Source organism: Lucilia cuprina, chromosome 5 (genome assembly GCF_022045245.1).
Source record: "Lucilia cuprina isolate Lc7/37 chromosome 5, ASM2204524v1, whole genome shotgun sequence".
Lineage (NCBI taxonomy): Eukaryota > Metazoa > Arthropoda > Insecta > Diptera > Calliphoridae > Lucilia > Lucilia cuprina.
This window is the reverse complement of record NC_060953.1, coordinates 31512988-31526883: the sequence shown is the minus strand read 5'-3', so window position 1 is coordinate 31526883 and position 13896 is coordinate 31512988. Positions and strand designations below refer to the sequence as shown.

The 13896-nt window shown below is 29.8% G+C and overlaps 1 protein-coding gene and 1 long non-coding RNA gene across 3 annotated transcripts; one reads left to right on the top strand and one right to left on the bottom strand.

The window, feature by feature from the left end:
• Nucleotides 1–302: 302 nt before the first annotated feature.
• LOC124419907 lies at nucleotides 303–926 on the bottom strand. 2 transcript variants are annotated; one of them, XR_006940889.1, is made up of 3 exons: nucleotides 801–926; nucleotides 583–634; nucleotides 303–518 (listed from the first exon to the last, which is right to left on the bottom strand). It is a non-coding gene; the product is annotated as an uncharacterized LOC124419907 (long non-coding RNA). The 2 variants fall into 2 exon arrangements; XR_006940890.1 differs by having other exon boundaries at nucleotides 303–512.
• Nucleotides 927–4744: 3818 nt separating this feature from the next.
• Nucleotides 4745–5367, top strand: LOC111690794 (protein PDF). Its single transcript, XM_023453357.2, has 2 exons — nucleotides 4745–4929; nucleotides 4990–5367. The coding sequence occupies exons 1-2, from the start codon at nucleotides 4825–4827 to the stop codon at nucleotides 5161–5163; spliced, it is 279 nt and encodes a 92-aa protein (XP_023309125.2). The 5' UTR covers nucleotides 4745–4824; the 3' UTR covers nucleotides 5164–5367.
• Nucleotides 5368–13896: the final 8529 nt, after the last annotated feature.

Genomic DNA, 13896 nt, shown 5'->3' with positions numbered 1-13896 from the left:
TAAAAGTTTCTTTACAAAAAATAAAAATTTTATAAAAGTAAAAATTGTAAAAATATACTCATGGTGTAGGGTATCATATGGTCGGCCATTCCCGACTATACTTTCCTACTTGTTTTGTTGCTAACTTTGAGCGGTAACACTCATTGAAAGCAACAAAACACATATATTCTGGTCCTGTGACGAGAATTTCTCTATTGTATCTAAATTGAATTTAAATTGTTCTGAAAAAGTATGTTAATATTTTAAATTATATACATTTTTTTCAATATTGTACGAATTGACAATTTTACAAATATTCGGTTAAAACTTATTTTTATGTTTCACATAATTTGTATATTTTTACAGAAAATACAATTAAAATTTGGGAAAACAAAATATGTAGAATAAGATATAAATAGTGTCAAGAAATATTTGAAAAATGCAAGAAAAGGTGCAAGGTTACATTTTTGGGTGCTTTGTAAATAAATAAAGCTTTCTTCTATCAGTCACTTTTACCACCTTTCTCCTCTACCCTATCCCTTCCCAAAGAAAGTGAATTAAGGTAAACAAATTTTATATAATCCACATTTTTAAGGAACTCACTTTTGAAGGGTATCAAATGGTTTTCCATGTCCAACTATACATTCATACTTCCCTGCAAAAATTATAAGAGTACATAATCCATTGCGTGGTTTACTAGATAATTCGGCAACACTCATAGGAATAAATATTGATGTGAGTCTCACAACCATAGATAATACACATAGATTGCCAAATCAAGCTTTACCACGAAAAAAAGAGCTTTCTCTCTTCACACTTACATGCTCTGTGTGAATTCAACACAATTTCAGGTCCAAAATTCGCACAAAGAAAAAAAAAACGATTCGGACACAATTTTTATAACACAAACACAAATTATTTATTTTTTACAATTGTTTTAATATATTTTCTTTATCGAAATCTTTTTAATTTTCACAAACCAAAAAATTATTTTTTCAATTGTTTGACATTTAATTTTTTGTTTTTCTAATTTTAAATTTAAGGTGCAGAGTATAATTTCTTAGTAGTAAACAAATTTATGATAATCCAAGAAATTAAAGATTTTTATATATTAACAAATGTAGAATGCATGAAAAATATTATCATGCTTTTATAAATGCAATCTACAATTCAAAATGTATTAATTTAAGAAAATTAATGCAATAAAAACATTGTAATATTATTTCAACCGATTTTATACAACTACGTGGGCATTGTATGTGTGGTAAAAATCTTTTATACACTAACACTTCTAAACAAAAGTTTACTAATACATATTTAGAGTTAGGTTTTTTTGACGGCTGAGTTAGGTTTTTCCGGGAGAGTTGGTTTTCTACGGTAATATTCTATGCTCACAACTCTAGGCTACAGGAATAACAGAAGGAAAATATGGCTGTATATTGATATAAGAAATGTTACGATCGGCCTTAAAATAGCGGCATAATACATAAAAACAAAAAGGGCGGTATTTCTAGGCGTGGCAAAAAAATATTTTTTATATTTTTGAAAATATTATTAACATATCTTTAATCGTAGGGGTGACTGACTCAACTTTTTTTCCTAATGTATCGTCTATTATATGTTCAGTTTATTAATTATTTGAATTACGCAACTAAAAAGTGGAAGACTCTAATATTTCTAAGTTTTTTTCTCGACTCAAAAGTTACAGAACACGGGCACTGGTATATTGTATAAAAAATATTACATTTTTCTTCTTATACATATGTTTATCAAAACTTTAATTATACAAAATAATAATTCGTCCACAACAAAGGTGAAGGGTATGTAAGATTCGGCATATCCGAATATAGCACTCACAACGCACTAATAATAATACTCTTGTAACAAAAATATTGGTAATTCCGTTCAAATATTCTTAAATTTTAACAACCCAGCAAAAAAAAAAAAAGAACTTCCAAAGAAACGAAAAAGAAGCCAAGAAATAGCATTTAAGCCCAATTAAAATATAAAGCCACTAGTTGATTTTCTTTCACCATGATCTCCAGCCCAAGTAGCAGCAGTATAACATTTCAATTTAAGTTCTGAATTTGCTTTGATAATTAACCGTTTATTAGTTGATGCTTTTGGATTATCTGACAATTGTTTTCAACGCTTCCCAATCACACTTTCGAGGTGTTTCAACTCTTCTGCACAATATCAAAACAATTGAGCATATATCTGGCCTTAATGTAATAGAAAGATTAAGTAATATACCAATGATTGATCTATAATTTTCGTTATTTGGTAGGTTATTTTAACAAACTCTTTATCCTGGGAATTGAACTCATCATTCCATCTTCCAGTTTAATTTCTTCTACTGATTGTTGATAGATTTTATATATAATTAATCCACATATATGAGTAGATATATATTTTATTGTTAATTATACCCTACACCACTATAGTGGGGAGGGTATTATACGTTTGTGCTGATGTTTGTAACATACAAAAATATTGGTCCAATACCCACCTTAAAGTATACCGATCGATTCAGAATCATTTTTTGAGTCGATTAAGACATGTCCGTCCGTCTGTCCGGCTGGCTGGCTGTCCATGTAAACCTTGTGCGCAAGGTACAGGCCGCAATTTTCAAGATAATTTGATGAAATTTGGACCAAGCATGTTTTTTGGTACAAGGACGAAGCCTATTGAAAATGGTTGAAATCGGTCCATTATTCCATCTAGCCCCCATACAACCGTACCTCCCGATTTGAACTTTTTATGCTATAATTACGTCAAATATTCTGCTATCTCTCTAAAAATTGGCACAAATAAGTTTTATATAAGTATAAATGATACTGCAGATTTTCGTAAGGATCGGCCTATATGTGACCCTAGCCCCCATACAAACCCCCCTTCAAAAAATGACTTAAACGTCTAAAATTGACTTGTAACCATTTGTATCACAATGAAACTCAACAAAACTAACTGTTATTTAGAAATATATCCTTTTCCCAAATTTACCGAGGATCGGCCCATATTTGACCTATATAAAGCCTCATTTAGAAATTTTAGTTTTTTATCAATAAATGGCTTAAATATTTTGGAATTATGGTAATATTCAACATAAAAGTTTCTTTACAAAAAATAAAAATTTTATAAAAGTAAAAATTGTAAAAATATACCCATGGTGTAGGGTATCATATGGTCGGCCATGCCCGACTATACTTTCCTACTTGTTTTTCTTATAAAAACAAGTATCTGCTTTTTCAGATTTATATCCAATTTTCAATAAAATTTGATTTATCTTATCATGCTAATCCTTTGCTGCCTGTTTTAATCCATAAAGAGACTTTTGTAATATGCAAACGAGATGTTCATTACCTTTTTTATATAACCTTTAGATTGTTCCATGTATATGTATTTCTTCTTGAATATCACCATTAAAAAAAGTTCACTTACAGGTAATTTTCTTTCTTTTGAGAGCTTAAACTAATTTTCATGTATCTTTATTTTTCAAACAATCATTAGCTGCTGCTATCTACAAGTTCTTGTCCGGCATAGGTAAATTCAACATTTCATTCCAGAAATTACGAATGACATCATGATTCATTACTATACTTTTCGCTATTTCTTTATAACTCTTCTTTGGTTTATTTTTAAGTCGCTCGGATCATCGAGGATTGGTTTGGATTATTGACAATTCTTCCAGATCATCTGAAATAATTTCTTCATAAGTATCTTTGAAGTCTTCAACTTCTTCATCTACAGATAAAATCAGTTTCTTCGTTTTCAATTCACATTTTTATTATTTATTATATCTACTAAAACCGTTTCTATATTTTGTTAATCCTCTTTAACAGGTAAATTGAAATTTTCTACAAATATTACGTCTTAGCTTATTAAAATTCTACTACTTCTATTCAACAGAATTCTATATCCTTTACAATTTTCTGTATAACCAACCAAAATACCTTCAACAGATACGTTATCAAGTTTGCGACTTTTGCGCTATGGTACTTGAACATAGGCTTTACTTCCATACACTTTTATGTTGCTTATATCAGGATTTCTGTTGAACCATATTTGTAAGGAATTTTGCTAATAGACCATATATATGTATGTATATAAAGCTGGTGACGAACGCTCGTGAAAATGTGATATAGTGCAATTTTTATACTCTATGTCGAATGGATAGGACTGATTTTAAATTTTAAAAAATTGTATACAAATTATCCCTATTGTGCATACTTCTCACAGTATTCATAAAGATATTAATCGCGTATCTTAGGTTTATTACGCACATTTTTCACTATATGTGTTAGTTTTATTTATTAGTATAACAAAAATTTTTTGTAAATATTGAAAAGACATTATTTTTTGTACAAAACATTCACTTTTCCAAAATATATTAATCAATGGACCAATAGCGATAAATATTTGCATACATTAATATATATGTATGTATTTATGTTCATATGAATGAGTGTATGTAAACTTGTGCATACATTTGTGTACATGTTTATATGAAATATACATACATATAAACAAAGTCAATAACATAGATTCGAATTTGTAAAGGTTATGGAAGGATATTCGCATATAATGTTCAAGATATAAGAATAGAATGTGTATTTTTATTATGTTTAAATGTGTACACAATTTTATTGCTTGCGAATGATGTATTTGATTTGTATCTGACACTATTCCTGCTGAGTCTATCGTTGGCGACCGCGATGACACAATCAGAATGCAGAATATAAATTCAACCGCAATTGGCGAAATATCCATCAGTTACCTGCACAGAGTCAAGTAGTTAATATCTTTTCCTCTACTTGTTACACATATTCGTCTTAGAAAACTAAAATGGTAAAAACACTTTATTTGATGATGGCTTTAGTTTTAGGCCTAGTCCTTGCTAGCGTCACAAGTTTACCAACACCAGATGAAGAACGCTATTTTGACAAAGAGGTAAGTACAAACCGCCTCATTAACATAATGGAGTATATATTAATTCGTTTACAATTCCAGTTCAATCGTGACCTGATCAATTGGCTTGCTTCTGTTCACTATGCCCAATCAATTAATAATCCCTGCCGATATTACGGTGGTAATACTTTGACAGCACCAATGCCAAAACGAAACTCTGAGTTAATTAATTCGCTTTTAAGTTTACCCAAAAATATGAATGATGCTGGCAAATAATTTTCCTGATATAAACCTTTATAAATGCTCTTATTATTCGACTCAGCTGTCGAGAGTAGTGTAAATTATATCTTATTAACAAATGTATTTAATAATATTCACATATGTAATTAGATGAAAAATATCGATTAGTTATTTTATTATTCTTTCTGTATTATTTTTGGTTTTAACAAACATGTTCAATAAAAATGCATTCACACTCTAGATCATTGTAAAATTTTATTACGCATTATTTTTGATAGTAAAGCATTTAAGTTGGGTTTTATCTTAATGCCAAAATATTTATAGCCCTTATACGGCAGTATTGCTACATATTTTTTCACTGGCTTCAAATCTACTAGATTTTGAGATTCGAATTTTCGAACAAATCCTGTCATATAACGAAAATAAAATTATTATTTTTTTTAATTTAAATATTAAAAATAAAAACTTACGGTTTTAATTGTATAAATTTATTTATTAAATGCCAATAAATTTAAAATTATAATTTGTTCTTTTTTTATTTTGAAATAAAATGTCACTTTTTCGATGAAATTTTAAACTTCAAGATGAAGCTAATAAGTTTAATGAGCGAATCCCAACATGTGACAATTTGTTTGATGATTATAAATCATTACTACATAATTTAAAATCTCCACCTCAGTTGTCTCCTAAACGTCGTATATCTGCAAGAAACGCAAATAAGTATAAATGTAATGGGCAACCTGTACCTCCTTGTAATTCAGAACCATCCATACCAAATAATTGCAACATTCCATCCTCGAATACCGCCGAATCAAATTATAATAATTTACAATTAAGTCAAGATGCTGTCTTAAACACGGTTGATATAAACTCTAATATTGCTTACAATCCTTCGCAAGTGTTGAATAATGAAAACGTTCATACGTACGAGTCGTACCTCTCCACTAAAGCTATTGATTACTACGTAAAAAATATAATTGGAAATGATGTTGATATTTCAATACAAAAGTTGAACATTTCGCAACCCAGATACTTCTTATCATTTAAATTGATAATGTTGAATCCTTAGTTGATCCCAACTTCTGGCCAATTAATAACATTGTTCGTGAATATATGTATATGCAGTTTCTTGTAATTTTCCATCTGAACTTGTAAATATCAAATACCTACAACATATAGAATTTATATCGAAATTAGTAAAATTAAATGGACATAAAAAATATATAAGATTTTCCTACAAACAATATACATTAAACATGCTGAAGTTATTAGTAGTTGAAAGAATCCACTATGTTTTTGATTTACATCGATAATTTCTTAAATCTGAGTGTTTTACTGGACTAAGTTAAATTTTATATCACACATAACAATGATAGCAAATAAATCCAGGGTGTACTAGGATTTATAAAACGGTGAGCTAAGGAGTTCAATGATCCTTAATCCACTAAATCTCTTTACACATACCTTGTAAGGCCTATTCTAGAATATGGATCTGTTATATGGGACCCTCTATATAAAAAATATGCAGACATTATCGAATCTGTACAAAAGCAGTTCCTGCTCTTTTGTCTTCGTGAATTAAACTTTAACCTAATAAATCTGCCTTCATAGGCTGGTTTTGATTAAACATCCAACCCTTAAGAGCCGAAGATCAATGTTAAATATAACATTTATTTTCAAGATAATCAATGCAAATGTAAGCTGCGAGTTTCTAATACAAAATATTTCAATTCATGTATCTCGTTAATTTCATGATAATCAATGGAAATGTAAGCTGCTAGTTTCTAATTCAAAATATTTCATTTGATGTACCTCGTTGTCCATCACGTCATTTTGTTCCCTAATCGGTGAACTTTTTAAAGCGAACTACGCCAATGCTGGTCCAGTGCGTAAAATGTGTATTGAATTTAATAAAATTACGTATTCATTGATTTTTCATTAGGTAGTAATACAATTAAAAACAACGTAATTACTTTTTTAAAATCATAATTCTTCTAATAAATTCTAAAATTTTATAATTAATTATTATTATTGTTAATTGCATGTAAGGTTGATATGTATTCAAAAGGTTAATAAATAAATATAAATAATAAATAAATAGTCTTATTTGATTATCATCATACAAAGCAGTGTTGCATAAACAAATCTAGTTCGAATACATTTTCAACATGATTTCAATTAGTTTTACACAAATTAACTAGATTTGCACAAATAGCATAAGGGTAAATATGGGTTATTTATGTATGTATAATTTCATCGTTATCATGATATTGGTGATTAATGGAGGGTGTAATAGTTCCCAGACATACTATTTTTTCTGTTTAATTAATATAGAGGGTTCCATTCCCTCTAATGAAAGTCCGTTTTTTCTCCAAAATGTTTTGTATATATTATTCATATGGGAGGTGCAACGCCCCTATTGGTAGTCCGCCAATTTATAACCCAAAGTTTTTAAAAGGATGTTAAAGTTGTTCGTGTAAAATTTTAAAATTCTAACTCAAATAGTTTCTCAGATAGACGAAAGTGATTCCGGCAAAATTTAAAGATTCTATCTGTTATATTTGCTCAGATATACTGATTAAATATTTTCTTAACATGGCAGGTGCCACGCCCACTATAGCCATTCCACCCATTTTGTCTAAAAATTTTCTTATGGATTTAAATGCTGTCAGTACAAAATTTAAGGACTCTTAATTTTTGCAGTTTCTGAAATATGTGATTTTTAACACTTATTTTGAATGTGGGCGTGGCACGTCGCCCACTTGAAATTTTAAATAAAGAAGTAGTTTACGACGCGCAACGCAGTAATTTGGAAAGTGTTTGGCTGAAATATGCAATGACTCTTTCAGTGCTATCAACCACTTGTGGAAATACACCACTCTATATTTGTTCGCTTTCTACTATAAAATTTTCACCAGCTGTAGGAGACTTTACGGTTAAATCTTGGCCTCTGCAATTCTGCCCTCCAGAGGCCATCATTGTTGTAAGCTGAAGTGGAGTTTTTGCATCACGGAAGATAAGTAACGGTCAGAGATAAGATAGCACAATTTACACAAATTGCCACCTACTTGTAAAATGCTCAAAGGGGTGATGGTGAGACTTCTAGTCAGCTCACCCAGTGAATGAAAAAGTACCACCCTGAAATAAGGCCAATACGGCTGGTGTTCACGTAAAGAATCTTGACTACAGCCCTTGTTGAATCACATTCACCTAATTCGGAATTTGGTTTAATGGCTTTTTCATAGCTGGACAAGTTAAGCTCTCTGTTATAAGATCATATTTTATTTGCTGGTTCTACTACCCACAAAAATCTCCCTCCAGACGGGCCAATATCATAACCTCTGACTGTGGAGGATATTTTTGATGTTCAACAGCAACCAAAACATTTGGTACCATGTACAATTTAATGCCATGCATAATCATGAAGACTGCACCAATGATTATCTGGTCCATGATATCGGCAACAAAAAATACATGATCAATGGCAATGGTTTACTTTACCATCATGCTTTAGCAAATGATGATGTGGCATAATACTTCCATCTTTAAATGGTTCAAAAGCGGGTAGTGTTCTCCTGGATAGGTAAGCTGTAACGCTCGATTTTCAAGACAAAGTCTTGTAGTATCACATCGGTCTTATGCACACTTCCACTATCCATTCTGAATAATTATTATTTATTTTAGCCATCGCGCTCACCGAAACACGTGAACTTAATTTTTGGTCGTAAAATCTAGTGACATACCCCGTTTTGAAAAGTTGGGTCCAAATCGGGAGATATTGCATTTTAAAGTTTAAACTGTTTCTGAGATTATTTTTGATTATTTAAATTTCAAAAACAAAATTCAAACGCATAGAAAAGTAAAATACATTAACTAGAGTCCAGTTTTGGGACGAAAAATAATCATTAAAATTTGCTCCAATACATAATTTGGAAATTTATTTTTATATAAATTACACATGTTTACTTAAAAATGTCTCGAAGTATTTTTTAACAGTTGCAAATTTTAGCTTGAATATTTACAAAAAATTAAACTTCAAACATACAGTGTCTCTCATAAGTATTCGAATTTAGGTATAATATGAAAAGAAACCAAATTTAATAACATATTTTGTATGCAAAATTTATAAATTAATTTGTTAAATTCTCTAGACAGTCCTTAGCTTTGATATTACGATTTTTAAAACTTTAAAAATTCACATTTACTTAAATTAATTTAGCTTTATTTAAAAAAAAGTCCATAAAATTACCTCACAAAAGTATTCGATTTTTTTCTGTATCTCATATTTGACTATATAATACGAAACACAAAAATTAGAATCGAATGGTTTTTTTTTGCTAAAAATTGTTTTAAGGGGTAACTATCAACCAAATGGATATATATTTGGACCATTTGGTCCATAATTTTGGGGCATTTATACCATATTTTTATGTAATATCATTAAAACGGCGGTTTTTGTCAATATTTGTATTTTTTCTCCTTTTTCCCAGAGATGAAACAAAAATTTGTTATTGGGATTTAATATACCCCTTGGGGTATCTAAAAATAATATTTTTTATTACAAGAATCTGTATTTAAACGTTCCAAGATATATTATTGGAATCATTCTTCTATCGCTAATTCAATTTATTGGAACTCAAGTCCATTTTTATAATACTAGGGTCAAAAATTCTCGGGAAACTTGTCTTCTATATATTGTTTTAGATATCAGCTGTTATACATTTTAAGTTTTCAATATATTGTGGAAGTTTATAACTCCAAAGCATGTCTCGAAGAAACGCCATTCAATATAGTGGAATCATTCTTTTTATAACCAATGGCCTCTAGGCTGAATGTCACCATATCATTATTTTCTAACTCAAAAATATTGATATCTATTTAAATATTATCTACTATGATCAAAATAAGCCCAAAATTTTTTACATACAGTTTTGTTGTAATGGGCAACATAATCGTGAATGTTATGAGTAGTAAAAACTAAAATATACTGTATATAATGATGTTTTGTTAAGGCATGTTTTGGAGTTGTACACCGCTACGATGTCTTGAAAATTTAAAATATATTAATGCTAATATGTACATGAATGTACACTATCCAACTTTGTCGGAAAATATCGATCCTAGTGGTACGAAAAGGGACTTAAGATCCAGATAATTCAATTAGAAACAGAAGAACCATACCAAAAATATATCATGGAATGTTTAAAAACAAATCCTTATAACAAAAATTATTATTTTTAGATACCTAAAGGAATCTATTAAATCCCAATATTATATTTTGGTTTTATCTCTGGAAAAAGAGAAAAAATGGCAAATATGGTCAAAAATTGTAATTTTAATGATATTATATGAAAAGATGGTACAAATGCCCCAAAATTGTGGACTAAATGGTCCAAAAATATATATAATATATCCGAAAATATGATAGTTACCCCTTAAAACAATTTTTAGCAAAAAAAACATTCGATTCTAATTTTTGTGTTTCGTATTATATAGTCAAATACGAAATAAAGAAAAAATTCGTATACTTTTGTGAGCTAATTTTATGGACTATTTTTAAATAAAGCTAAATTAATTTAAGTAAATGTGAATTTTTAAAGTTTTTAAAAGCGTGATATCAAAGCTAAGGATTGTCTAGAGAATTTAACAAATTAATTTATTAATTTTCCACACAAAATATGTTATTAAATTTGGTTTCTTTTTATATTACACCTAAATTCGAATACTTTTGAGAGACACTGTATATCCCTTCTTGTCAAAAAAATAAATTTAAAACAGCCTTCTTTATTGTTAAATCATGCTATACAAAATTCATACAAAAAATGTCAATAACTTTATTAAGCATTTATAAATATGTGAGTAAAATAATAACTCTTTATTTACACAGTTTCTACATAAACTCTTTATGTTAGCGAATCGCTGCATCTACCTAAGGGTAGGTAGTATTAGCCGCAATGTATTTCTGGGTCCTTATTAGAGATGCCAATGGGAACTGGCTTTAACAAATCCCGGGATTTCGGGATTACATGAATTTAATTATTTTATATATGAAAATCTTCAAATTATCATGTTTGTTAAGAAAATGCTTAAGTTTGTTGAAATTTAGTTAACAAATATGTATTAAAATTAAAACAATCTAATTAATTATAATTTTTAAATGAAAGCTTTTAGAATTTTACAATTTCTTAAACAAAAACAAGTAAGAAACAAGTATGAATGTATAGTCGGGCGTAGCCGACCATATGATACCCTACACCAGTCAGTATGTATGTATGTTAAAAATGGGGATTATTTAAAAAAATAGAGCATTTGGTTTGTTTTTTAACTTTATTTCGTAATAATTTTTCTTTTTTTTGGCAAAAAAAGAGATTTTTTTAAGAGGGCTTAAAGGGGAGTAGGGCAAAATATGGCCCTATCCTTAAAAATGTTGGTAGGGGGAGTTAAGTCTTCTTCAATATTATTTATGTAGAATTTAAAAAGTGTTATTAGTGTTTTTAAGTGAATTTTGAGCTTTAAGTAATTTTCTGAAGGGGAGTTTGTATGGGGGATAGGGTCAAATGAAGGTCGATCATTACAAAAATTGGTAGTGTCATTTAAAGTTCTATAAAACTTAGTTTGGTCGACTTTTGTTAACATAATAGATCATTTAAATTAATTATAAGCCAAAAGGCCCTATTTGGGGGGTACAGTTGTATGGGGGCTAGTCGAAATAATGGACCGATTTTAACCATTTTCAATAGGCTTCGTCCTTGGGCCAATAGAAGCGTGTGTGCCAAATCCAATTATCTTGAAAATTGCGGCCTGTACCTTGCGCACAAGGTTTATATGGACAGCCAGCCAGACGGACGGACGGACCTAGCTTAATCGACTCAGAAAAAGATTCTAAGCCGATTGGTATACTTTAAGGTGGGTATAGGACGAATATTTTTGTATGTTACAAACATCAGCACAAACCCAATATACCCTCCCCACTAAAGTGGTGTAGGGTATAATTATAGTCGGGAGAGGCCGAGGCCATAACAAAAAGTAAATTTAAATTATTCCTTGACTAAGATATACATACTTAAGTCATTTATTGTTGAATTAAAGTCAAATTTGATGGGGGATTTTTATAGGAGCTAGGGTCAAATGAGGCCGTATAATTATAAAATTCATCAGGGCGATAAAGTATAGATACCAAATTTCATTGAATTATCTTCAAAATTGCGTCATGTAGTTTGATTAACAGATTGGCAGACGGACATAGCTAAATCGACTCATAAAATGATTGGTATACTTTAAGGTGGGTATAGGACCAATATTATTATTTTGCAAATCCCGGGATTTATTTTGCAAATCCCGGGATTTTCGGGATCGGATTTACATAAAATTCCGCATGTTAATAGATCTAACCTCAGAAGTTAAAAGAGACTATATGAAATCAACTTTTTTAATGTAGATTTTATGATTTATGAAATTTTTACGCGTAAACGTTGTACGGTTGTAGATCCGCATATAATACTCCCATCACTAATATTTTTCACCGAAAAACTATTCTTATTTCAAACCTGTATATTCACAAAAAATAACTATTTTAAAACAGTTTATTACAATCTTCCGTCACTTACATATATTTTTCACCGGAAAGCTATTCAACAACAACATGTATGAGCTCAATGTCGAAATAAATAAAAATATTTTTTGAAGTTTTTCTTTAAAAAAAAAATCTTAATTTTATTTCAAAAACAAGTAAGAAATTAGAGTCGGGCGTGGCCGACCATATTATACCCTAAACATGTTACAAAAATTAAAATGTGATTTAGTTTACATAATAAAACATTTATTGTTGAATAAAACTGTGGACATTTAAGTGAAATTTTGAAGGGGCTAGGGTTAAATAAGGCCTTATAATTATAGAGTTCATGAGGAACATCAATGCTAGTATAGAACTTGGTTTTGCAGTTTTTTGTCGACATAAAACATAATTATGAACTTAAAAGCGCTAATCGCTGGGTTCAGTTGTATGAGGGCTAGGTGAAATAATGGACCGATGTTAACCATTTTCAATAGGCTTCGTCCTTGGGACAATATCTTCAAAATTGCTAAATCGACTCAGAAAATGATTCTAAGCCGATTGGTATACTTTAATGTGTAGGACCAATATTGTTTTTTTTCGGGTTTTAATTAGGATGGCGGAACATTAAGCACTCATATTGCCAGGTTATCACACGTTTGTCCAGAGAAAACCCCACCAAACGACCTATATCTTCATATAGGAAGTTGGAGCATCCGGACTTAATTTCATCAAAATTATTAATGGTCTCCACCAGAAAAAAGTTTTAGAGTTTTAATGGTCTCCACCAGTAAATATTTGAGTTTAAATGGTCTCCACCAGTTAAAAACATAACCTCACTCTGAGGTAAAACGAAAGCACGCGTTTAATGAAGACAACGCATAACTTAGAACAGTTATACGAAGTAGTGCATTAAATTAGTGCGGGTGAGAAGTAATTCTGTCGAAAGCCCAGCAACAAGCACAAGCCTGACCGTCCTTAAGAATAAAAACTCAGACCTGAATTACAACTACCAATATTGTTGTGCATATTTTTATACCTGGTGCCTTTTTTTAAAAGAATTATGTTTTTTTTCATACATAAAATTCGAAAAAAACCAGGTAAAATGTAAATGTAAAATGGTAAAACCAAGAAAAAAATATTAAAATACAAATTTTGGTGCATTTGTTGTTGCATTTTATTATTTTCCATTATAATTTTGGAATATATTCCTTTAT